Source organism: Anomaloglossus baeobatrachus, chromosome 5, assembly GCF_048569485.1.
Source record: "Anomaloglossus baeobatrachus isolate aAnoBae1 chromosome 5, aAnoBae1.hap1, whole genome shotgun sequence".
Classification (NCBI taxonomy): domain Eukaryota; kingdom Metazoa; phylum Chordata; class Amphibia; order Anura; family Aromobatidae; genus Anomaloglossus; species Anomaloglossus baeobatrachus.
In genome coordinates, this window is record NC_134357.1 from 295684 (window position 1) to 321594 (window position 25911).

General features: G+C 50.7%; 1 protein-coding gene across 2 annotated transcripts in view; it reads left to right on the top strand.

The window, feature by feature from the left end:
- Positions 1–25911, top strand: part of MCMBP (minichromosome maintenance complex binding protein) — a 229680-nt gene that overhangs the window by 88723 nt on the left and 115046 nt on the right. Inside the window, exons 1-5 of one of the 2 annotated variants that reach the window (XM_075348131.1) lie at positions 9208–9271; positions 13475–13576; positions 14904–15021; positions 15456–15595; positions 16569–16666. In XM_075348131.1, the coding sequence (XP_075204246.1) occupies positions 9221–9271; positions 13475–13576; positions 14904–15021; positions 15456–15595; positions 16569–16666 (509 nt within the window). In that variant the 5' untranslated portion in view covers positions 9208–9220. Of the gene's footprint in view, positions 1–9207; positions 9272–13474; positions 13577–14903; positions 15022–15455; positions 15596–16568; positions 16667–25911 lie in introns of those variants that run through there. The other variant, XM_075348130.1, reaches the window with a different exon arrangement.

Consider the following 25911-nt stretch of genomic DNA (forward strand, 5'->3'; position numbering starts at 1 on the left):
ATTATTTATCCCCTTTAAGTTAAGCTCCCCCTTTTTCTGCGATCACAGCACAAGTCTCTTGGGGTATGTGTCTATCAGTTTTGCACATGGAGAGGCTGAAATTCTTGCCCATTCTTCCTTTGTAAACAGCTGGAGCTGAGTGAGGTTGGATGGAGGCGTTTCTGAACATCAGTTTTCAGCTCTTTCCACAGATTCTCGATTGGGTTCAGGTCTGGACTGTAACTTGGCCATTCTAACACCTGGATACATTTATTTGTGAACCATTCCATTGTAGATTTTGCTTTGTTTTGGATCATTTTCTTGGAAGACAAATCTCCGTCCCAGTCTCAGGTCTTTTGCAGACTCCAACAGGTTTTCTTCAAGAATGGCCCTGTATTTGGCTCCATCCATCTTCCCATCAATTTTAACCATCTTCTCTGTCCCTGCTGAAGAAAAGCAGGCCCAAACCATGATGCTGCCACCACCATGTTTGACAGGGGGGATGGTGTGTTCAGGGTGATGAGCTGTTGCTTTTACTCAAAACATTTTGTTTGATTTTGGTTTCATCTGACCAGAGCACCTTCTTCCAAATGTTTAGTGTCTCCAGGTGGCTTGTGGTAAACTTTAAACTACGTTTTTTATGGATATCTTTGAGAAATGGCTTTCTTGCCACTCTTCCATAAAGGCCAGATTTGTGCAGTGTACGACTGATTGTTGTCCTATGGACAGACTCTCCCACCTCAGCTGTAGATCTCTGCAGCTCATCCAGAGTGATCATGGGCCTCTTAGCTGCATCTCTGATCAGTCTTCTTGTCTGAGATGAAAGTTTGGATGGACGGCCAGGTCTTGGTAGATTTGCAGTGGTATGATACTACTTCCATTTCAATATGATCGCTTGCACAGTGCTTCTTGGGATGTTTAAAGTTGTGGAAATCTTTTTGTAACCGAATCCGGCTTTAAACTTCACAACAGTATCACAGACCTGCCTGTTGTGTTCCTTGGTCTTCATGATGCTCTCTGAACTTTACACACAACACTGAGACTATCACAGAGCAGGGGCATTTATACGGAGACTTGATTACACACAGGGGAGTATATTCCTTTCTCGCCTTTTCATTGGGGGACACAGACATTGGGTTATATGGTGTCTCCAGGGGAGGCATGACACTAGGTTTGAAAAAAGTGTTAGCTCCTCCTCCCACAGCATATAACCCCAGCTAGGCGGGAGCTAGCTCAGTTTTTTCCTAGTGTCAGCAGGGAGGCTGACATGTCTGGACTGAGCTCCACCAGAGGTGCCTCACGCCAGCTTAATTTTACTTTTTATTTTGTTTTTCTTTTCTTATTCATTCTATTTTTGATACTGGCAATACCAGGGTGCCCTGCCACCCCCGTTCCCCCCCGTGTACAGGCAGAGGAAACCTGGCGTGCACAAGCAGTCAGTCTTCCCTCGCGCCCAAGTGGTCGGGTCTGCGTACCCCTCCAGGCTCCCTGGAAGCACCTCACACCAAGGTAGCTCCAGAGGGCTAAGCAGAGCCGAGCACCTGCTAGCCTTGAGCCGAAGATGCGTCCCCGAGATCGCCGCATCCCAGGACCGACGCGTCTTCAGACGGAGCCAGGAGCAGGTAGGGAGACGACGAGTCAGTCCCCTGCATCTAAACCGCCGCCTGGAAAGGCGCCGGTGGGGCGATGCAGGCAGTGTTCCCGGGGAAGAATCCTTAATTTTGCTCCCGGCGTCGGCCTGCATTCTAGCATCGCCCCCTTCACTGCTCTAGAAACCGTTCCCTCAAGTGGGCCATCTCTCCCCTCTATGCTGCCAGAGAATGCTGGACGCCATTACATGTGGGGAGCAGACACGGGTGAGATCGCCTCCTTGGCTCTGCGATTCTGCAGCACTTTATACCGCTCTGCTCAGTGGTATATCGCTGTCTTTCTAGCGGTGTGTGTCTGCTGGCTGGCGGTGTTTATCAGCTTTTAGCAGTATATACTAACTGTGCCTGTAGGTATATACCGACTGTTTGACAGGGTGCGCTACTTTACTCTTAGTTTCATAGTTTCATAGTTTTTAAGGTTGAAGGGAGACTCTAAGTCTATCTAGTTCAACCTGTAGCCTAACATGTTGATCCAGAGGAAGGCAAAAAAACCCCAATGTGTCAAATAAGCTCCAATGGGGAAAAAAATTCCTTCCTGACTCCACATACGGCAATCAGACTAGTTCCCTGGATCAACACCCGGTCATAAAATCTAATGTACATAACTGGTAATATTATATTTTTCAAGAAATGCGTTCAGGCTCTGCTTAAATTTTACTAGTGAATCCCTCATTACAACATCATACGGCAGAGAGCTCCATAGTCTCACTGCTCGTACAGTAAAGAATCCTCATCTGTGATTATGACTCTGTATATACCGGCTCTGCATAGCAGTCATTTATACTGCTAGCAGCTCCTCACCCACAGCAGTCCCTTTATAATACTGCTAGAGGCTCACTGTACTTATTGTGGAACTGTTGCTGACATGCGTAACCGCAAGGGTGATAAAGCTTCCCAGGCGTCCTCTACGGACCTGTACTATGCTTGTACCACCTGTGGACGCTCGTTTTTGTAATGGCCGAAGCTATCCACTATGCCGGGGCTGCGATGCCCCTACTACCGTGTCATAACAGCCTCCGCTGCCGGACCAGGAGGTCGTGCAGTCTGTGGATTTGGCTGCGGCCACTATCCAGGCAGTACCCCAGTCTGATGACGTTATTCCTGCCTGGGCTCTTCTAATGTCTAAGAGGTTAGATGACCTGGCCGCTCAGATATCCCAGCCTTCCACAAGCTCTCACAGCCTCCCCCAGCCTCCCCCCGGCTCAGCTCCCCCAGGGGAGCCCTCCTTCGTCTGGTGTCTCGTTCCCAGTACGTAAAAAGACTGTCTCCAAAAGACGCCATTGCGACCGTTCAGTCTGACTCAGGCTCCGTGACCTTTAGTAGCCACGATTCCCAAGACTCTGACTCTGTTTCAGATGTCCCTTCTGAGTCTAGACATATGGAAGACACATTAATTTCGGCTGTCAATCACTGTCGATTTCTGATCAGCCTTCGGACCCGACTTCTCAGTCGGCAATCAAGCGGGCCAAGAAGCCTCCTAAGTCCTTTGCCCAGGATCCGATTTTTCATCAAATCATATCTAAAACGGTGGGATCACCCTAAGAGGTTTAATAAAAAGCCTCCTCTTCATTCGCTTATCCCTTTCCATCGGAACTGTTTAAGCTCTGGTCAGTACCCCCCGTTGTGGATCCGCCAGTATCCAGGCTGGCTAAACACACGGTTATGTCTGTCTCAGACACCGCGTCTCTCAAGGACTCGTCCGACCGCGCAATTGATGCTGCGGTCAAATCTATTTTCCAGGCTTCGGGCTCCTCTCTGCGCCCCCTGTTTGCCTTGACATGGGTGGCGAGAGCTATGAGTGTGTGGAGTAGGAACTTGCGCAAGTTGCTTCACTCTTGCAATATTCCTTCAGAGGCTCTTGATTTGTTCTCTCTAGCCTGTAATTACTTGCTTCACGGCTCCTTAGATGCAGCTAGTTTGTCAGCCCAAAACGGCAGCCAACGCTGTTTTTGCCCGCAGAGTCCTGTGGCTAAAGATATGGAACGCGGACAGTGCCTCCAAGAAGTCCCTGTCCACACTCCCCTTCCAGGGTCTTCGTCTGTTTGGAGAATCCCTGGACAAGCTTATATCTGAGACGACGGGTGGTAAAAGTACCATTCTACCACAAAAGCGGCCTGTATTCAAAAATTTTAAAAAGTCTTCTTGGCGCAGGCAGTCCTTTCGGCCCGCCCCCCAAAAACCATCACAGGGGTCGTTGCAACGCTCAGATCGGGGATCCGGTCCCTCAAGGGACTCTTCCTTGCGTTCCCACTCCAGGCAATCTAAACCCAAGGGACCTCGCCCCGCGAAGGCCCTTTCAGCATGATGTCGGATACCCCTCAGAGCCGACACCTGTTGGAGGGCGGCTTCTGCTTTTTTGGGATATCTGGCTAGACCATACTCCTGATGCTTGGGTTCGAGAAATCGTCACCTCAGGTTACAAGATCGATTTCCATTCCCTACCGGCCAACAGGTTTCTGCGTTCTCTGCTTCCAAAGTCCACAACGCAAAGCCAGGCCTTATGTCAGGCCATAGCCTCTGTGCAAAAAGCAAACGTTATCATTCCAGTGCCCCTGGAACAGCGCGGCAAAGGTTTCTATTCAAAACTTTTTGTCGTTCCCAAAAAAGATGGTTCTGTCCGCCCTATCTTGGACCTCAAACGGCTGAAAAAATTCGTACGGATTCGAACTTTCCGAATGGAATCATTGAGAGCAGTACTAGCCGCCATGGAACCTGGAGAATTCCTAGCTTCCATAGACGTTCAAGATGCTTATTTACACATTCCCATATGTGTATCGCATCGGTTCCTTCGTTTTGCCGTAGGACACCGTCATTTCCAATTCAGGGCACTTCCCTTTGGACTGGCTACTGCGCCTCGGGTCTTCACAAAGGTCATGGCGGCCGTCATGTCCATTTTGCACTCCAGAGGCGTTCTGGTCGTTCCCTATTTGGACGACCTACTTGTCAAGGGGAGCTCTCCTCAAGTTTGCTCAGAAAGCGTGCAAATTTGCCCAGACACGCTCTCAAGGCTAGGGTGGCTTCTCAATTTTAACAAGTCATCCCTCATTCATCATCAGCGCATCACCTTTTTAGGCATGCTGATAGACACGGTTCAGGACCGGGATTTTTCTTCCAGAAGACAAGAGGTCTTCCCTGATCCGCGCCGCCCAATACCTCCGCTCCCGCCGTTACACATCCCTCCGGAGTGGGATGAGAGTGTTAGGCAAGATGGTAGCAGTCATGGAAGCCATGTCGTTTGCCCAATTCCATTTGCGCCCTCTGCAATTGGATCTTCTGTCCTCTTGGGACAAGAATCCAGCCTCTCTAGACCGGTCAGTCCGCTTATCTCGGACTGCCCTCAGCTCCCTCGTCTGGTGGACTGAGGTCTCATCCCTATCTCAGGGGAAGTCCTTCCGCCCTGTCCACTGACACGTAGTCATGACAGATACCAGCCTGTTAGGCTGGGGGGCGGTGCTTCTCCACCACACTGCTCACGGGCGCTAGTCTCACCCCGAGCGATCCCTTCATATCAACGTTCTGGAGATCAGGGCCATATTTGTGGCCCTTCAGACCTTTCAACCCTTGCTTCTGGGCCTCCCGGTTCGGATCCAGTCAGACAATGCCACGGCTGTGGCTTACGTCAACCGTCAGGGAGGAACTCGCAGCGATGAAGGAAGTATCCAGGATTCTTCTTTGGGCAGAGATGCACATTCCCATTATTTCAGCTGCCCATATTCCGGGGATAGACAACTGGGCCGCAGACTTTCTCAGCAGGCAAGGTCTAGCGGCAGGGGAATGGTCCCTCCACGATGAGGTGTTCCATCAGATCACTCTTCGTTGGGGGCTCCCAGATGTGGACCTCATGGCGTCTCGGCTAAACGCCAAAGTACATCCCTTCGTATCCCGGTCGAGAGACCCGCTAGCGCTCTGCTCCGACGCTCTAGTCCTCCCGTGGTCGCAGTTTCGCCTGCCATACGTTTTCCTTCCGTTCCCTCTCATTCCGAGAGTAATCAAAAAAATCAAAGCGGAGGGAATCCCGGTGATCCTCGTGGCCCCGGACTGGCCCAGGAGAGCCTGGTATCCAGAGCTCCTCCAACTTCTCAGCGGCATTCCCTGGCGTCTTCCCGACCGACCGGATCTTCTGTCGCAAGGTCCAATATTCCACCAGAATACAGCACAGCTGCATTTGACGGCGTGGCGCTTGAACCCATTGATTCTAGCCAAGTCGCGTCTTTCTTCGAGGGTAGTTCATACCATGCTTAATACTCGCAAGCCTTCCTCCGCCAGCTTTTATCACAGGACCTGGAAGACCTATCTGTCCTGGTGTGACCGTCATAATCGGTCGCCCCTTACCTTGTCAATCCCTAATGTTCTTGCCTTTTTGCAAGACGGTATGGACTCTGGTCTTGCTCTCAGTACCCTTAAAGGACAAGTTTCTGCCTTGTCAATTTTTTTTCAGAAGCAGCTGGCTTCTTGCCCTCAGGTCCGTACCTTTCTTCAAGGGGTGGCGCATTTGGTCCCCCCTTATCGTCACCCCTTAGATCCCTGGGATCTGAATTTGGTTCTCGGAGCACTTCAGCTTCCTCCTTTCGAACCCTTGAGAGAAATCTCTCTTCAACGGCTGTCTTGGAAAGTTGCCTTTTTAGTCGCTATTACCTCTATCAGGCGAGTGTCCGAACTGACAGCTCTGTCCTGTCACTCACCTTACCTGATATTCCATCATAAGGTGGTCCTTCGGCCTTCCCCTGCCTTCCTTCCGAAGGTCGTATCCTCTTTCCACCTAAACGAGGACATTGTGTTGCCGTCATTCTGCCCGGCCCCGGTCCACTCTTTTCTGAGAAAGCCCTTCACACTCTAGATCTTGTCAGGCCTCTGCGGATCTACATCTCCAGAACAGCGCCGATGCGGAAGTCCGATGCCCTTTTCGTCCTCTCAGAAGGACACAAAAAGGGCGACCGGGCTTCCAAATCCACGATTTCTCGATGGATCAGGACTGCCATGTGTGAAACTTACAAAGCACGAGGTGTCGTTCCCCCTCAATCTGTGCAGGCCCACTCTACACGAGCAGTGGGTGCCTCCTGGGCTATCCGCCATCAGGCTTCGGCGGACCAACTTTGCAAGGCCGCTACCTGGTCCAGTGTGCACACGTTTACAAAATTCTACAGCGTGCATACGCATGCCTCCGGGGATGCTGCTCTTGGAAGACAAGTCCTTCAGGCGGCAGTGGCCCATTTATAAGTGGCCACTGTTCGGTTTCTTGACAGTGTTTGTGTTCCCTGCAGTTGTAGTTGTTAGTCCGCTCTTAGGCTGATGTTCTACACTGTTAATAGTTCAGTTCCCACCCAGGGACTGCTGTGGGACGTCCCAATGTCTATGTCCCCCAATGAAAAGGCGAGAAAGGGAAGGACATTTTTGTGTACTCACCGTAAAATGTCTTTCTTGGAGCCTTTCATTTGGGGACACAGTTCCCGCCCTTGTGGTTTTGGCTGTCCTACTCCTACTGGTTTTACAACAAACTGAGCTAGTTCCCGCCTAGCTGGGGTTATATGCTGTGGGAGGAGGAGCTAACACTTTTTTCAAACCTAGTGTCACGCCTCCCCTGGAGACACCATATAACCCAATGTCTGTGTCCCCCAATGAAAGGCTCCAAGAAAGACATTTTACGGTGAGTACACAAAAATGTCCTTTTATCATCATCAGTCATTTAGGACAACATTGGATCATTCACAGATCCTCAATCAACTTCTGGAGTGAGTTTGCTGCACTGAAAGTAAAGGGGCTGAATAATATTACACGCCCCAACTCTCATTTATATGAGCCATAAATTTCATTCAACTTCACAATTGTGTCCATTTGTTGTTGATTCTTCCCCAGAACATTAAAATTTTTATCTTTTGTCTGAAGCCTGAAATGTGGGAAAAGGTTAAAAAAATCAAGGGCAGAATACTTTCGCAAGGCACTGTATATGCCTCAGCATCTCCAACGTGATGTATATGCCCCCAGTCCTGTGATGTATATACAGTCATATGAAAAAGTTTGGGCACCCCTATTAATGTTAACCTTTTTTCTTTATAACAATTTGGGTTTTTGCTATTTCAGTTTCATATATCTAATAACTGATGGACTGAGTAATATTTCTGGATTGAAATGAGGTTTATTGTACTAACAGAAAATGTGCAATCCGCATTTAAACAAAATTTGACCGGTGCAAAACTATGGGCACCTCAACATAAAAGTGACATTAATATTTTGTAGATCCTCCTTTTGCAGAAATCACAGCCTCTAGTGAAGGTATATTTGATAATTCCTGTTTACAAAACAATTCCAGTTCAGTTAAGTTTGATGGTCGCCAAGCATGGACCGCACACTTCACATCATCCCACAGATGTTCAATGATATTCAGGTCTGGGGACTGGGATGGCCATTCCAGAACATTGTAATTGTTCCTCTGCATGAATGCCTGAGTAGATTTGGAGCAGTGTTTTGGATCATTGTCTTGCTGAAATATCCATCCCCTGCGTAACTTCAACTTGTCACTGATTATTGCACATTGTCAAGAATCTGCTGATACTGAGTTGAATCCATGCGACCCTCAACTTTAACAAGATTCCCGGTGCCGGCATTGGCCACACAGCCCCAAAGCATGATGAAACCTCCACCAAATTTTACTGTGGGTAGCGAGTGCTTTTCTTGGAATGCCGTGTTTTTTTGCCTCCATGCATAACGCCTTTTTGTATGACCAAACAACTCAATCTTTGTTTTATCAGTCCAGAGGACCTTCTTCCAAAATGTAACTGGCTTGTCCAAATGTGCTTTTACATACCTCAGGCGACTCTGTTTGTGGCGTGCTTGCAGAAACGGCTTCTTTTGCATCACTCTCCCATACAGCTTCTCCTTGTGCAACGTGCGCTGTATTGTTGACCGATGCACATTGACACCATCTGAATCAAGATGATGCTGCAGGTGTTGTGAATGTTAGTTATGTTTTGGCTGCTGGGAGGCTCCCTCTGGTGGCCAGGAATGGTTTGGACTTGGACCAGGTGTGTTGTGCAGTGGGTGTTTCCTTTGCTAACTCTCTGCTTATTTAAAGGGGTTATCCGGCTTATTTTGCTTTTTTTATTATTTACACTATTGGGCTACATTGGGGCAGGTAAGTAGATAGAGACCACTTACCTGCCCTGCTGTCAGCCCCTCTCCCTAGGCTCAGAGCGGTCATGTGACTGCTCCTGCTGTGATTTTGCTACTTCCGGTCATTTCATGTCAACATGGGCAGGCCCATGTTGACATGCAAATCTGCCACTGCATGTTGCCCCCCTGCTGGGCTGTACAGTGCGATGAGCCCCGCCCCCTTCCCTGTGCGCTGCTATCTCTGCACTGTATGTGCTGGACAAACACAGGGTTGCCCTCTCTGTCTAGGACACCGTGAGCGCTGTTTGCCCAACAGTGTCCTCAGCTCATTATGTTGTATGGTGCCCGGGCAACTGTGACCCCCCCCCCCCCCCTCCCCCATGCACTGTCTCCGATGACTGCAGCCTCCCATGCTCCTGGCTTCTGAATACAGTCAGAAGCAGGGATGTCACCTGACACCAACGAACAACAGCACTGAGCTCTGTATGGGACACTGGAATCATCACAGCACGGAGAAGAGACAGCATGCTGCACGAGTGAGAAGGGAGAGCGAGCAGGGGGGGGGGGGGAGGGGGCTAGAGAAGAGCGTCCACGGCTGACAGAGTGGGGGGACTAGAGAAGAGATCATGGGTGACACAGCAGGTGGGCAGAAACGAGACTTCATGGGGGTGAGAGACAGGGGAATGCTGGGGGGCAGGGGAGACAGTGCAGTGGGAGAGAAGAGTGCATGAGGGGGATAATGTATATTATATAACTGTGTGTGTGTGTGTGTGTGTGTATGCGGTACACAGCCCGATGTGTGTGTGTGTATGTATGTGTGTGTGTGTGGGGTGCAGAGCCCGATGTGGTGTGGGGTGCAGAGCCCGATGTGGTGTGGGGTGCAGAGCCCGATGTGGTGTGGGGTGCAGAGCCCGATGTGGTGTGGGGTGCAGAGCCCGATGTGGTGTGGGGTGCAGAGCCCGATGTGGTGTGGGGTGCAGAGCCCGATGTGGTGTGGGGTGCAGAGCCCGATGTGGTGTGCGGTGTAGAGCCCGATGTGGTGTGCGGTGCAGAGCCCGATGTGGTGTGGGGTGCAGAGCCCGATGTGGTGTGGGGTGCAGAGCCCGATGTGGTGTGGGGTGCAGAGCCCGATGTGGTGTGGGGTGCAGAGCCCGATGTGGTGTGGGGTGCAGAGCCCGATGTGGTGTGCGGTGCAGAGCCCGATGTGGTGTGCGGTGCAGAGCCCGATGTGGTGTGGGGTGCAGAGCCCGATGTGGTGTGGGATGCAGAGCCCGATGTGGTGTGCGGTGCAGAGCCCGATGTGGTGTGCGGTGCAGAGCCCGATGTGGTGTGCGGTGCAGAGCCCGATGTGGTGTGGGGTGCAGAGCCCGATGTGGTGTGGGGTGCAGAGCCCGATGTGGTGTGGGGTGCAGAGCCCGATGTGGTGTGGGGTGCAGAGCCCGATGTGGTGTGGGGTGCAGAGCCCGATGTGGTGTGGGGTGCAGAGCCCGATGTGGTGTGGGGTGCAGAGCCCGATGTGGTGTGGGGTGCAGAGCCCGATGTGGTGTGGGGTGCAGAGCCCGATGTGGGGTGCAGAGCCCGATGTGGTGTGGGGTGCAGAGCCCGATGTGGTGTGGGGTGCAGAGCCTGATGTGGGGCAGTTATTTGCAATGCTGTAGTGATACCAGGTCAGGTGCTGGGGCAGAATATACTGACAGGGAATGTGTGTGCAGGGGGCGGGCAGAGGGTGCGGCTGGACACTGGGGTGGGGCTGGACAGTGAGGCCGGGCGGTGCCAGCTGTGACTGGGAGGTTTAGCACAGGAAGTTATCATGTTTGCTGGAGCTGAATGTAAACAAGAAGCTGCAGAGAATAAAGGTATAATTCAAGAGGAACAAAAGTTAGAAAACAAAAAATAACAATGTAGGGGTGTTTAATATGACAATACAGCACAGATTAGCTTAAACTCAAACATTTTTGTTATGTCGGACAACCCCTTTAAGTCCTGTTCTGATTGCAGGCTGTTGCCGGATGTCAGTTCTTTGTATCTCCACGCTGCTTAATCCTACTTTACTCCACATCTATCCCAGATAAGTGCTTGCTGTTTATTTATTGTCTGTTTTTTTTGCTTATCTGGGTTTGTCATTTGTTGTGGTTGGTTTCAGTTTATTTCCTTCCAGGGATTTTCCCCCTCAGTGGATTGTTGAGGAACTCCCTGCAGTTCTGTGTGGAGTATAGCTCCTTTGGGTCCATGTGTTTGTGGCTTGTTGAATTTGTTATAATTCTTGTTTTCTGTTCATTGGTATGACAAGGGCACCTGGTATAGGACGGAGTTCAGATCGAGTGATCTGAGGGCCTTTTTGTACTATCAGGAAGTTGGTATTTTGCAGGGTTTTTCTCTGGTCACCATCAGTCCCTTTTCCTGTCCTTTCCTATTTTAGTCAGCGGGGGCCTCACCTTTTACTAATCCTGTCATCTACCTGTGTATTGTGTTTTTCCTATATCACCGCAGTCTTTGAATGTGGGGGGCTTGCTATTCTTGTCTATTTTCTGAGGCAGATAGTTATTCATCTTTCCTACCTTTTTAGGATAGTTAGTTCTCCGGCTGAGTTCGCGGTGCACAGGGTGTTAGTTCACCCCTCGGCTACTTCTAGTTTTGATGGTTAGTAAGGGGATGGTGGCCAGATTAGTTGCCAATGCTCTTGTCACCTTTTGCCAATGATTTGTGGTGGTCTTCCATGGTTCCGGATCATAACATGCAGGTCTTTGGAGGTGGACTGTGGATTGTCCTTGACTGTTCTCACTATTCTTCTTCTCTGCCTTTCTGATATTTTTCTTGGCCTGCCACTTCTGGGCTTAACAAGTACTGTACCTGTGTTCTTCCATTTCCTTACTATGTTCCTCACAGTGGAAACTGACAGTTTAAATCTCTGAGACAACTTTTTGTACCTTCACCTGAACAACTATGTTGAATAATCTTTGTTTTTAGATCATGTGAGAGTTGTTTTGAGGAGCCCATGAGGCCACTCTTCATAGGAGATTCAAATAGGAGAACAACTTGCAAGTGGCCACCTTAAATACCTTTTCTCATGATTGAACTTCATAGGCAGGTGTATCCAAAACTCAATGAGGTTACAAAACCAATTTAGTGCTTTAGTAAGTCAGTAAAAAGTAGTTAGGAGGGTTCAAATCAAGAAATTAATAAGGGTACCCATACTTTTGCACCGGTCAAATTTTGTTGAAATGCGGATTGCACATTTTCTGTTAGTACAATAAACCTTATTTCAATCCAGAAATATTACTCAGTCCAGCAGTTATTAGATATATGAAACTGAAATAGCTGCTGCAAAACCCCAAATTGTTATATAGAAAAAAGGTTAACATTAATAGGGGTGCCCAAACTTTTTCATAGGACTGTATCACAGGAGGCGCTGGAGGCCTATATATCACAGGAGGCGCTGGAGGCCTATATATCACAGGAGGCGCTGGAGGCCTATATATCACAGGAGGCGCTGGAGGCCTATATATCACAGGAGGCGCTGGGGGCCTATATATCACAGGAGGCGCTGGGGGCCTATATATCACAGGAGGCGCTGGGGGCCTATATATCACAGGAGGCGCTGGGGGCCTATATATCACAGGAGGCGCTGGGGGCCTATATATCACAGGAGGCGCTGGGGGCCTATATATCACAGGAGGCGCTGGGGGCCTATATATCACAGGAGGCGCTGGGGGCCTATACATCACAGGAGGCGCTGGGGCCTATACATCCACAGGAGGCGCTGGGGCACAGAATTCAGCACTTGGGGGGCATGGACAGCACAGGGGAACATGGACATCACTGGCACAGCACCGAGGGTGGTATACAGCACTGGGGGGTAGCATACACTTGTGGAGGGGGCACACAGCATGAGGGAGCACTCAGCACTATGGGTGGAACACACAGCACTGTGGGAGGTGGCAGACAGCACTATGGGTGGGGGCACACACCGCACCAGAGGGCGCACTCAGCACTGGAAGCAGAGAAGCTGCTGCTTATCTTCTATGGGACGGGAGTGCAGCGCACTAACCCCGCCCACAAAGTCCTGAGCACACTGACACTGGCCAGTGTGAGGACCCAATGGTATGCTCGCGTAGCTTTCAGTGGTGAACGCTTCGGCGCTGGAGACACATTTGCAAGAGACTTGCGCGAGTCTCACATCACATTCCCCAGCGCGGCCGCACACTCTCCGGACAGGAGTGTCTCAGCTGCATAGAAATAAATGCAGCCGACCGGCTCCTGTCAGGGGACAGTGCGGCTGCACCAAGTGATGTGATGTGATGTGAGACTCGTGCAAGTCACTTGCAAATGTGACTCCGGAATACACGTCCTCGCAGCGCACATAGAGATTTAAAGCGCCGGCGGCTGGTAAGACGCGGTGGCCGGCCCGAGCACTGCGGACCCAGGAATCTGCCCGGGGGCCGCAGACAATGTCACTACGCGGGCCGTAGGTTCTTGACCCCTACTATAAACAGTAAAGATCAGTCTCTTACAGTTGTTGGTTTTCGTTGCACTTTTTTATGTCGATTTATTTCCTGTGACACTGTGCAGGGGAATCACCTCGCCCTGCCGCACCTGTGCCTTTTGGTACTTGTTTTACGCATTTTGTATTGCTCCCTTTTTTTGGAGCTTTTTGTTTTTCGCCGAGATTTTTACCCCCCCTTTTTTCCCCTCTTTCACCTATTCCCCCCCCCTTAAGTCTTTTTCGCTCAATATTTCAGGCTCATCAGGAAGTTGACTTCCAGTCGAGACGAACGGTGACTCTAGAACGACAAACCTTCTACTGCGTCCCAGTCCCTGGGGAGTCACCCTGGGTGAAGGAGATATCCTTATCATGTGGAGGATAGAGGTGGTGGCCATTGATGTAGGAGACCCCAGCACAGGAGCGCTCCGCTCAGCCTGCCCTCCCCCATATTCAGCCATACACCGCTCTCCCTCCAGACCCCCCAGCACAGGAGCGCTCAGCCTGCCCCTCCCCCATATTCAGACATACACCGCTCTACCTCCAGACCCCCAGCACAGGAGCGCTCTACTCAGCCTGCCCCTCCCCCATATTCAGCTATACACTGCTCTTCCTCCAGACCCCCAGCACAGGAGTACTCCGCTCAGCCTGCCCCTCCCCCATGTTCAGCTAAACACCGCTCTCCCTCCAGACCCCCAGCACAGGAACGCTCCGCTCAGCTGCCCCTCCCCATATTCAGCTATACACTGCTCTACCTCCAGACCCCCAGCACAGCAGCGCTCTGCTCAGCCTGCCCCTCCCCCATATTCAGCTATACACCACTCTCCCTCCAGACCCCCGGCACAGGAAAGCTCAGCCTGCCCCTCCCCCATGTTCAGCTATACACTGCTCTACCTCCAGACCCCCAGCACAGGAGCGCTCTGCTCAGTCTGCGTCCCCCATATTCAGCCATACACCGCTCTCCCTCCAGACCCCCAACACAGGAGCGCTCCGCTCAGTCTGCCCCTTTCCCATATTCAGCCATACACCGCTCTCCCTCCAGACCCCCAGCACAGGAACGCTCCGCTCAGCCTGCCCCTTTCCCATATTCAGCCATGTGGAGCTCTACCTCCAGACCCCCCAGCACAGGTGCACTCCGCTCAGCCTGCCCCTCCCCCATATTCAGCCATACACCGCTCTCCCTCCAGACCCCCAGCACAGGAACGCTCAGCCTGCCCCTCCTCCATATTCAGCCATACAGCGCTCTCCTTCCAGACCCATCGGCACAGGAGTGCTCAGCCTACCCCTCCCCCATATTCGGCCATACACCACTCTCCCTCCAGACCCCCCGGCACAGGAGCGCTCAGCCTGCCCCTCCCCCCCATATTCGGCCATACACCACTCTCCCTCCAGACCCCCCGGCACAGGAGCGCTCAGCCTGCCCCTCCTCCATATTCAGCCATACACCGCTCTCCCTCCAGACCCCCTGGCACAGGAGCGCTCTGCTCAGCCTGCCCCTCCCCCATATTCAGCCATACAGCGCTCACCCTCCAGACCCTGATGTGATGTGTACGGGGACCTCTCTACTGTCCCCCTGCAGCCCCTCCAGATACAGCAGAGTGCATCAGATCTAGTGCCATGTACCGCTGGAAGAGTGGGGAACGAGACGCCACTGCATGATGCTCCGTACTCCTCCTTAATATGTACACATGTACTGCAGCTCCGTCCAGACACGAGGGTGCCCCCCATCATCTCACCCCGCAAACCGTCAGAAGAGAATGCTCGAAGACGATGACCCGACGAGACACGGCTACAGTCAGCAAGCAGGTACCAGGCACTGCTTACAGTGTATCTATCTCCAGCAGAATAGTGAGTGCAGCTCTGCAGTATAATACAGGAGGTAACTCAGGATCAGTAATGTATGTACACAGTGACTGCACCAGCAGAATACATTACATTACTGATCCTGAGTTACCTCCTGTTTTATACTCCAGAGCTGTACTCCCTATTCTGCTGGTGCAGTCACTGTGTACGTACATTACATTACTGATCCTGAGTTACCTCTTGTATTATCCTTCAGAGCTGCACTCACTATTCTGCTGGTGCAGTCACTGTGTAAGTACAGGATATAACTCTGGATCAGTTATGTAATCATTATACTCCAGAGCTGCACTCAATATTCTGCTTCTTATGTGCATGAATTTTAGTTACTGGTTGCAGAACATCTGCTACAGTTTAGTTGGGTTTTTTTTGTGTTTCAGGTGATGCCCAGGAGAAATGTAAGCGGTTAGAGGCTGAGCGTCCAGAAAGGCCGCAGGAGATGGGGGTCCTGAGTAACCCACAGTCTTTAGATCTGTACTTTCCTCTCCGTGGAGAGAAGGGACCAGCGTGCCTAGTGAAGGTACTGTTGTGCAGCACTCTGCAGCCATTACACTGGATCTCACTTTCTTTCCTCAGTCAATGCTGCTGCCTTTTTAGAGAGAAGTGCAGAGGTCCCCAGCTTCTGGTGGATTCCTAGTCCTCACTTGCCGCATTGGCCAATACCGCAGCTTCCGGGGGATTCCTATTCCTCACTTGCCGCAGTGACCAATACAGCAGCTTCTGGTGGATTCCAAGTCCTCACTTGCCGCATTGGCCAATACCGCAGCTTCTGGGGGATTCCTAGTCCTCACTTACGCAGTGACCAATACTGCAGCTTCTGGGGGATTCCTGGTCCTCACTTGCTGCATTGGCCAATACCGCAGCTTCCGGGGGATTCCTAGTCCTCACTTGCCACAGTGACCAATACAGCAGCTTCCGGGGGATTCCTAGTCCTCACTTGCCGCAGTGACCAATACCGCAGCTTCTGGGGGATTCCTAGTCCTCACTTGCCGCAGTGGTGGCCAATAGCGCAGCTTCTGGGGTATTCCTAGTCCTCACTTGCTGCATTGGCCAATACCACAGCTTTTTAAGGGGTGACCTTCCTTTCCTCTGCTGGCTTCTCGTGTGTAGACGTTGACCCTGTCTTGAGTTGAAGTTCCCTGGCCCTCTCCTTCCCGGGGCGTGGGATGGTCGGCTGGGTCTCCTTGCGCTGGGTCTCCTTGCGCTGGGTCTCCTTGCGCTGGGTCTCCTTGCGCTGGGTCTCCTTGCGCTGGGTCTCCTTGCGCTGGGTCTCCTTGCGCTGGGTCTCCTTGCGCTGGGTCTCCTTGCGCTGGGTCTCCTTGCGCTGGGTCTCCTTGCGCTGGGTCTATGGGTTTCTTTCTTTTGTGATGACAGGAAGTGGCGGCCATTACTGCTCTCCTATCGCTGGTTCGGCACAGTCTATGGGGATGTTATGGCTGCCGCATCCTAACACTGGACGATAAGCGGATTAATCTGTGGCTTTTCTCTGTTAGGTCTATGAGAACTGGGATGACTATAAAGTGAATGATGTGCTGGATGTGTATGGCGTCCTGGCTGTGGAACCAGCGTTGAGCGTCCTGACTGAGGACAGGTAAGGGCCTGTGCCGTCGCTGTTTATACGTTGCCATCATGTCCTCTGTGTCCACAACCTCGGAGCACAGTAGGGGCCAGCATCTGGTGCTTTGCTCCAGCGCTGTGGAGTCAGTAAGCCAAACCTGCGACTCAGACTCCTCAATTTCCCTTGCACCGACTCCAACTCCCACATATATTGCTTATATTTAAGAGAAAAATGTATTGTACAATGTGAACATCAGACATTTCATCATTTTATGATACAATAATCAAGATATTTAGATAGAACATAAATCTATTTATTAGATACAACTTTAGAACATAAAAAACTGTAATAAATTGTAAATATGTAATACACTATGTAATATAGATTACATATACAGTATGTAATACACTATGTAATATAGATTATTTATGTGTGTGTGTGTGTGTGTGTGTGGCAAAAAACAGTTTTCAACAAAAACATGTGCTAAATATGTCCATGAATTTGTTGTAAGAAATAGAATTGCCTCCATCAGATCTTCCTTCGCAGATGACCTCAAATCTGACCTAATGTTAAGGCTGGAGAACGACCTCTCTACAGTAACTTGGGCTGGAGGCAAAGCCGTAACCACATGGGCAACATCTCTAACAATCTCCGGGTATAAAGGAATTGCCTCATGCACACTCAGTTTTAACCAATAATTTGTATTGTTTTATATAATACAACATGTGCCAGGATACAGTGCTCACGGTAAAATCATATCAACAATACATGCTCCTTCATATTGCGTCTCCATACTGTATAAAGAATTCTTGAACCTTCCTACCCCACCCCCAAACTTGCGCAGCCAGGTGTCTTTCCTTCACCACACAAGCGGTCCACGGCTCCTTTAAGATCACCGACCCCAATTCTTATTGCCTGTTTTCCCGCTAGGGATCCCCTACCCTCTAGCTGTCCCTGGGTACTTTCAACTTTCCCTTTTGGCATCACAGCATTTGTTTTCATGTGGGTCGCTTGTCATACGTTGACACACAATATTTTTCATCTTGAGTCACTGAAATGCTCATATCCAGCTGACTTCATAGGGAGCTTCTTACACATTTTGTGATCATATAAATTCACTCTCAAAATAATTTTGTCCTATAAAATAATAATGTATATTATAATTCCAGCAAGAACAGGGAAGCGTGTACAGGGGGGAAATAAGTATACAAAGAATGGAGAGGTCTGTAATTGTTCGCTTCACCTGTGAGAGACAGAATCAAAAAAATCCAGAAAATCTCATTGTATTGAAATAATTTTCATTTCTTCGGCGCTCTATTGGGAGACCCAGACGATTGGGTGTATAGCTACTGCCTCCGGAGGCCACACAAAGCAATTACACTAAAAAGTGTAAGGCCCCTCCCCTTCTGGCTATACACCCCCAGTGGGATCACTGGCTCACCAGTTTTCTGCTTTGTGCGAAGGAGGTCAGACATCCACGCATAGCTCCACTGTTTGTAGTCAGCAGTAGCTGCTGGCTATATTGGATGGAAGAAAAGAGGGCCCATATGGGGCCCCCAGCATGCTCCCTTCTCACCCGCGGTGGTGCTTGTAAGGTTGAGGTACCTATTGCTGGTACAGAGGCTGGAGCCCACATGCTGTTTTCCTTCCACATCCCCTGGAGGGCTCTGTGGAAGTGGGATCTTGCCGGCCCCCAAGCCCTGAGGCCGGGCTCCATCCACAGACCCAGAGAACCTGCTGGATTTGGAGCGGGAGTGCCGTTCAGGGACAAAGCCCTGCAACTTTCAGGTACTCTGTGTCCCCGGCAGGCACGGACACTCTCAAGGCTTGCTGAGCGTTATAGTGCGCCGGGGACAGTAGCGCTGTGCGCTGGGGTTAGGTCACTGCAGCTTGCTGAGTGACGTTACATGTTGGGAACTACTGCGCCGACCGCGACTGGAGCGGCGGCGCAGCTGCGACTTGTGGTGCGCCGGGGACTTTGCGCCGACCGCGCTTTTACGGCGGCGGCGCTTCTAACTTTAGCCCCCGGCTTCTGCGGCCTAGCGCCGCTTCGTTCCCGCCCCCACCCTGTCAATCAGGGTAGGGGAGAGACGCTGCTCAATTGGCAGCGCCGAGGGCTGGAGCTTTATTTACATGCTCCAGCCCTCTCACTAGGCACAGTGGGAAGCAGGCTTCCCGCTCTTCGTCTGTATACGCCCAGGGCCCGCCCCCCCTCTCCACAAGGACGCCGGCAGCCATTACACATGCGGTCTGGCTGGGGAAAGGCAGCAGGCTCTGGGAGACCCAGACTAAAGGGATTTCGGCGACCACACACCCGCTCCTAAGCGGGCGGTAAGCTGCACTTTAGTGCTGGCCCCACTAGTGCCTCAGTGTTATATTAGTGTACTTTTTTCTTGGTACCATATATATATATAGTTGCACTGTAAGGTCGCTTCTTGGCTGGACACCCTGTACTGCTCTGAGGAGGCAGCAACATGTCATCCGCAAAACGCAAGGGTGCCAAGGCACGGGCTGTGTACACTGTTTGTACTGCATGTGGGGCTGATCTACCGGCAGGCTCCAATGACTCACATTGTGTGCAATGTTCGGTCCCTGTGCCACTTCGTCAGCCAGAGCCTATGGTGGTAGTGGCCCAGGCAGAGTCGCCTGTGAACCCTGCCCCGGTGACGGGGACAGACTTTGCAGTTTTTGCTGATAAAATGTCTGTGACTATGACAAAAATCCTGGAGACCTTGCAGTCCAGGCCAGTTACTCAGACCATGGACACTGCTGTGTCTATGCTCTCCGGTCCCCCTCAGTTGGAACTAATCCGTACTTCAAGGGGGTCTCAAGCATCACAGGCTGAAGTCTCTGACTCAGATGACAGTCCCAGGCAGCCTAAGCGAGCTCGCTGGGAAAGACCCTCCACGTCATCACACTGCTCAGGGTCTCAGCGAGAAGAGTCTCTCTGTGATGAGACTGAGGACGGTGATCAGGATTCTAATCCTGAGGCCCCTCTCAATCTGGATGCCCCTGATGGTGACGCCATGGTTAATGACCTTATATCGGCAATTAATAGACTGTTGGATATTTCTCCCCCAGCCCCTTCTGCAGAGGAGGCAGCTGCACAGCAGGAGAAGTTCCATTTCCTGTATCCCAAGCGTAAATTAAGTGCTTTTTTGGACCACTCTGACTTCAGAGAATCGATCCAGAAACACGACGCTCATCCAGACAAGCGTTTCTCTAAACGTTCTAAGGATACCCGTTATCCTTTTCCCTCTGAGGTGGCCAAACGCTGGACCCAGTGTCCAAAGGTGGATCCCCCAATTTCCAAGCTTGCGGCTAGATCCATAGTCGCAGTAGAGGATGGCGCTTCACTTAAAGATGCCAACGACAGACAGATGGACCTTTGGTTGAAATCTGTCTATGAAGCTATCGGCGCGTCGTTTGCTCCAGCATTCGCGGCCGTGTGGGCACTCCAAGCTATTTCAGCTGGTTTAGCACAGGTGGATGCTATCATACATCCAGCAGTGCCGCAAGTGGCGTCCCTAACTTCGCAAATGTCTGCGTTTGCGACCTATGCTATCAATGCTGTCCTAGAATCTACGAGCCGTACCGCTATGGCGTCCGCCAATTCTGTGGTTTTGCGCAGAGCCTTGTGGTTAAAGGACTGGAAAGCAGATGCTGGTTCCAAAAAATGCTTAACCAGCTTGCCATTATCTAGAGACAGACTGTTTGGTGAGCCATTGGCTGAAATCATAAAACAGTCCAAGGGTAAGTACTCTTCCTTACCACAGCCCAGAGCAAGTAAACCTCAACAGAAAAAGTGGCAGTCGAGGTTTCGGTCCTTTCGAGGCTCGGGCAAGGCCCAATTCTCCTCGTCCAAAAGGACTCAGAAAGAACAAGGGAGCTCAGATTCCTGGCGGGCTCACTCACGCCCCAGGAAAGCAAATGGAGGAACCGCTTCCAAAGCGGCTACCTCATGACTTTCGGCCTCCTCCCTCCGCATCCTCGGTCGGTGGCAGGCTCTCCCGCTTTTGCGACATTTGGCTGTCACAGGTCAAAGACCGGTGGGTAACAGACATTTTGTCTCGCGGGTACAGAATCGAGTTCAGTTCTCGGCCTCCACTTCGGTTCTTCAGAACCTCCCCACACCCCAACCGAGCAGATGCCCTGCTGCAGGCGGTGGACTCTCTAAGAGCAGAAGGAGTCGTGATCCCTGTCCCCCCTCAGGAACGGGGGCGAGGATTTTACTCCAATCTCTTTGTGGTTCCAAAAAAGGACGGCTCCTTCCGTCCTGTTCTGGACCTAAAACTGCTCAACAAGCATGTGAACGCCAGGCGGTTCCGGATGGAATCCCTCCGCTCAGTCATTGCCTCAATGTCTCAAGGAGATTTCCTAGCATCAATAGACATCAAAGATGCTTATCTCCACGTGCCGATTGCTACAGAGCACCAACGCTTTCTACGCTTCGTGATAGGAGACGACCATCTTCAGTTCGTAGCTCTGCCATTTGGTCTGGCGACAGCCCCTCGGGTGTTCACCAAGATCATGGCGGCAGTGGTAGCAGTCTTGCACTCTCACGGACACTCTGTGATCCCTTACTTGGACGATCTACTGGTCAAGGCACCCTCTCAAGAGGCATGCCAACTCAGCCTGAATGTTGCACTGGAGACTCTCCAGGCGTTCGGGTGGATCATCAACTTCCCAAAGTCAAATCTGTCACCGACCCAATCACTAACGTATCTTGGCATGGAGTTTCATACTCTCTCAGCGATAGTGAAGCTTCCGCTGGACAAGCAGCGGTCTCTACAGACTCTCCTTCAAAGTCAGTCGCACTCCTTAAGACGCCTCATGCACTTCCTCGGGAAGATGGTGGCGGCAATAGAGGCGGTTCCGTTTGCGCAGTTTCATCTGCGTCCACTTCAATGGGACATTCTCCGCCAATGGGACGGGAAGTCAACATCCCTGGACAGGAAAGTCTCCCTTTCCCAGACGGCCAAAGACTCTCTGCAGTGGTGGCTTCTTCCCACCTCATTATCACAGGGAAGATCCTTCCTACCACCGTCTTGGGCGGTGGTCACGACAGACGCGAGTCTGTCAGGGTGGGGAGCGGTCTTTCTCCACCACAGGGCTCAGGGTACGTGGACTCAGCAGGAGTCCACCCTTCAGATCAATGTTCTGGAAATCAGAGCAGTCTATCTTGCCCTACTAGCCTTCCAGCAGTGGCTGGAAGGAAGGCAGATCCGAATTCAGTCGGACAACTCCACAGCGGTGGCATACATCAACCACCAAGGGGGGACACGCAGTCGGCAAGCCTTCCAGGAAGTCCGGCGGATTCTGATGTGGGTGGAAGCCACAGCCTCCACCATATCCGCAGTTCACATCCCCGGCGTAGAAAACTGGGAAGCAGACTTCCTCAGTCGCCAGGGCATGGACGCAGGGGAATGGTCCCTTCACCCAGACGTGTTTCAGGAAATCTGTCGCCGCTGGGGGGTGCCGGACGTCGACCTAATGGCGTCACGGCACAACAACAAGGTCCCAACCTTCATGGCACGGTCTCGCGATCAAAGAGCGCTGGCGGCAGACGCCCTAGTGCAAGATTGGTCGCAGTTCCGGCTCCCTTATGTGTTTCCACCTCTGGCACTCTTGCCCAGAGTGCTACGCAAGATCAGATCCGATTGCAGCCGCGTCATACTTGTCGCCCCAGACTGGCCGAGGAGGGCGTGGTATCCGGATCTGTGGCAGCTCACGGTCGGCCAACCGTGGGCACTCCCAGACCGACCAGACTTACTGTCCCAAGGGCCGTTTTTCCATCGGAATTCTGCGGCCCTGAACCTGACTGTGTGGCCATTGAGTCCTGGATCCTAGCGTCTTCAGGATTGTCCCAAGGGGTCGTTGCCACCATGAGACAGGCTAGGAAGCCCACGTCCGCTAAGATCTACCACAGAACGTGGAGGATATTCTTATCCTGGTCCTCTGCTCAGGGAGTGTCTCCCTGGCCATTTGCATTGCCTACCTTTCTTTCTTTCCTGCAATCTGGGTTAGAAAAAGGTTTGTCGCTCGGCTCCCTTAAAGGTCAGGTCTCGGCGCTATCCGTCTTTTTTCAGAGGCGTTTGGCACGCCTTCCTAAGGTGCGCACGTTCCTACAGGGGGTTTGCCATATCGTACCCCCGTACAAGCGGCCGTTAGATCCATGGGATCTGAACAGGGTACTAGTTGCCCTCCAGACGCCGCCCTTCGAGCCTCTGAGGGAGGTTTCACTTTCTAGACTATCCCAGAAAGTGGCTTTTCTGGTAGCGATCACATCTCTTCGGAGAGTGTCTGAGCTGGCAGCACTATCATCCAAGGCTCCCTTCCTGGTCTTCCACCAGGACAAGGTTGTGCTGCGCCCCATTCAGGAGTTTCTCCCGAAGGTGGTATCCTCTTTTCATCTTAATCAGGATATCTCTTTGCCTTCGTTTTGTCCTCATGCAGTTCATCGGTATGAGAAGGATTTACATTTGTTAGATCTGGTGAGAGCACTCAGAATCTACATTTCCCGCACGGCGCCCTTGCGCCGTTCGGATGCACTCTTTGTCCTTGTCGCTGGTAAGCGCAAAGGGTCGCAGGCTTCTAAGGCCACCCTGGCTCGATGGATCAAAGAACCAATTCTTGAAGCCTACCGTTCTGCTGGGCTTCCGGTTCCATCAGGGCTGAAGGCCCATTCTACCAGAGCCGTGGGTGCATCCTGGGCATTACGACACCAGGCTACGGCTCAACAGGTGTGCCAGGCAGCTACCTGGTCGAGTCTGCACACTTTCACCAAACATTATCAGGTGCATACCTATGCTTCGGCGGACGCCAGCCTAGGTAGAAGAGTCCTGCAGGCGGCAGTTGCCTCCCCGTAGGGGAGGGCTGTCTTGCAGCTCTAACATGAGGTATTTCTTTACCCACCCAGGGACAGCTTTTGGACGTCCCAATCGTCTGGGTCTCCCAATAGAGCGCCGAAGAAGAAGGGAATTTTGTTACTTACCGTAAATTCCTTTTCTTCTAGCTCTTATTGGGAGACCCAGCACCCGCCCTGTTGTCCTTCGGGATTTTTGGTTTGTTTGCGGGTACACATGTTGTTCATGTTGAACGGTTTTCAGTTCTCCGATGTTACTCGGAGAGAATTTGTTTAAACCAGTTATTGGCTTTCCTCCTTCTTGCTTTTGCACTAAAACTGGTGAGCCAGTGATCCCACTGGGGGTGTATAGCCAGAAGGGGAGGGGCCTTACACTTTTTAGTGTAATTGCTTTGTGTGGCCTCCGGAGGCAGTAGCTATACACCCAATCGTCTGGGTCTCCCAATAAGAGCTAGAAGAAAAGGAATTTACGGTAAGTAACAAAATTCCCTTCTTTATATTTGATACAACAGAAAATCAGAAGTGAATATTTGGTAGAAGCCTTTGTTTGCGGTTCCAGAGGTCGGACGATTCCTGTAGATTCTGCTTCTCTCAGGTGAAGTTACCTGTGATAACAATGTCACTCCTCTCCATCCTTTGTAGGTGGAAATAGACGGGATCAAATACTTATTGTCCCCACTGTATAATTATAGATAGAAATAAAACAAACTTTCCATAAATCAATAGAACAAATGACAAATATAAAGTGTAAAATCTGTCATTAGATAGTGTTACTGTGAATTTCCAATCACTAAATGTTTCCCATCAGATTGCTTCAGCCTATGAAGAGGGGAGGAAAGAAGCTACTAACAGAGATAATAGCTTCTCTACCTATACAAGTCCTCATATAAGTCCTCATCAATCCTGCTGCTGTATTTTCCCTGTATATTGTATGTATATTGTATAGAAGCTATCCTCCCAAAAGTACACGAGCTCAAAGAAAAAACAAACAAGCACCAAGCATGCAGGGAGGACATGCAGCATGCAGGGAGGACATGCAGCATGCAGGGAGGACATGCAGCATGCAGGGAGGACATGCAGCATGCAGGGAGGGCATGCAGGGAGGACATGCAGCATGCAGAGAGGACATGCAGCATGCAGAGAGGACATGGAGCATGCAGAGAGGACATGGAGCATGCAGAGAGGACATGGAGCATGCAGAGAGGACATGGAGCATGCATACCTCCCAACTTTTCAAGAAAGGAAAGAGGGACAAAGTATGCGGCGCGCGCAGCGCGCCGCGGCAAATTTTGACCACGCCCCTAGCCACACCCCCTAGCCACACCCATTTGGCAGTAAGGGTCATTCAGCAGATGCCCCGGACTGTTCAGTCATATTCATAGCAGTCAGAATTTTTTTATATTTCTGTGTCACTATATGACATGTTGCTTATTTGTGCCTATCAATCCGTGTTCACACGCTGCATAAATTCTGTTTCTTTTTGTTTCTCTCTGCACCAAACTACACAATAACAATCTTCTCTGTTTTTTCCATTTTTGCTGCATTTTTTCTGCCTTTTCTCCATTATTTAATGCGTTTTTGGTTCAGATGTGAATCTGCGTTTTTAAGTGTTTTTATTGTAGAGAAGCTTTTTCCTGCATTTTTTAAGCTCCACATAGAAACCTCCAGAGAAACACACCCCCCCCCCCCCCCCGAAAACCGCAGAATTCAGCGGCGTCTTTTCATGGAATCACATCCACTTTACTTGGACAATTAAACACAGCAGAATAAATGTGCAAAGAAACAGCAGAAAAAAATGCAGCATTTACACTACATGTGAATATGGACTAATTGTCCAAGCAAAGTGGATGAGACGTCCTGAAATCTCCGCTCCTGGTGCGTGGAAAGACGCCGCTGAACTGTGCGGATTTGGTGTTTCTGTCTTTATAAGCTTCAGGATTCACATCAGCAACAAACATGTATCAAATAAGGGGGACAATGCATAAAAAATACCGCAAACACGCAATAATCAGAGAACATTGTTATTGCACTCGTGGCGCGGACACCTGCAGAAAAAATGCCGCATTTACGCTATGTGTGAACACGGCCTCAGTGATCCATTTTTCTTACATTTTTTATGGGTTTTAATAAAGAAAAATAATAAATTGCGCCTTTTTTTTCCCGCCATTTACCGATCCCCATAAATAATCTGATCGCTGTGTTGTTCAGGTCATTACGATTACAGGGACACCAAATATGTCCATGTTATTTGCTGATTTGTGATGTTTATTATTTTTATAAAAAAGTGCAATAAAATTACTTTATTCTATATTTTTTTATTATTTTTAGTAACTTTATTAGAAAAAAAAAAATCCTCTTTCCTCTCCCTCTAGAATATAGGAGATAGAGTCACTGCTGTGTACAATGTAGCTGT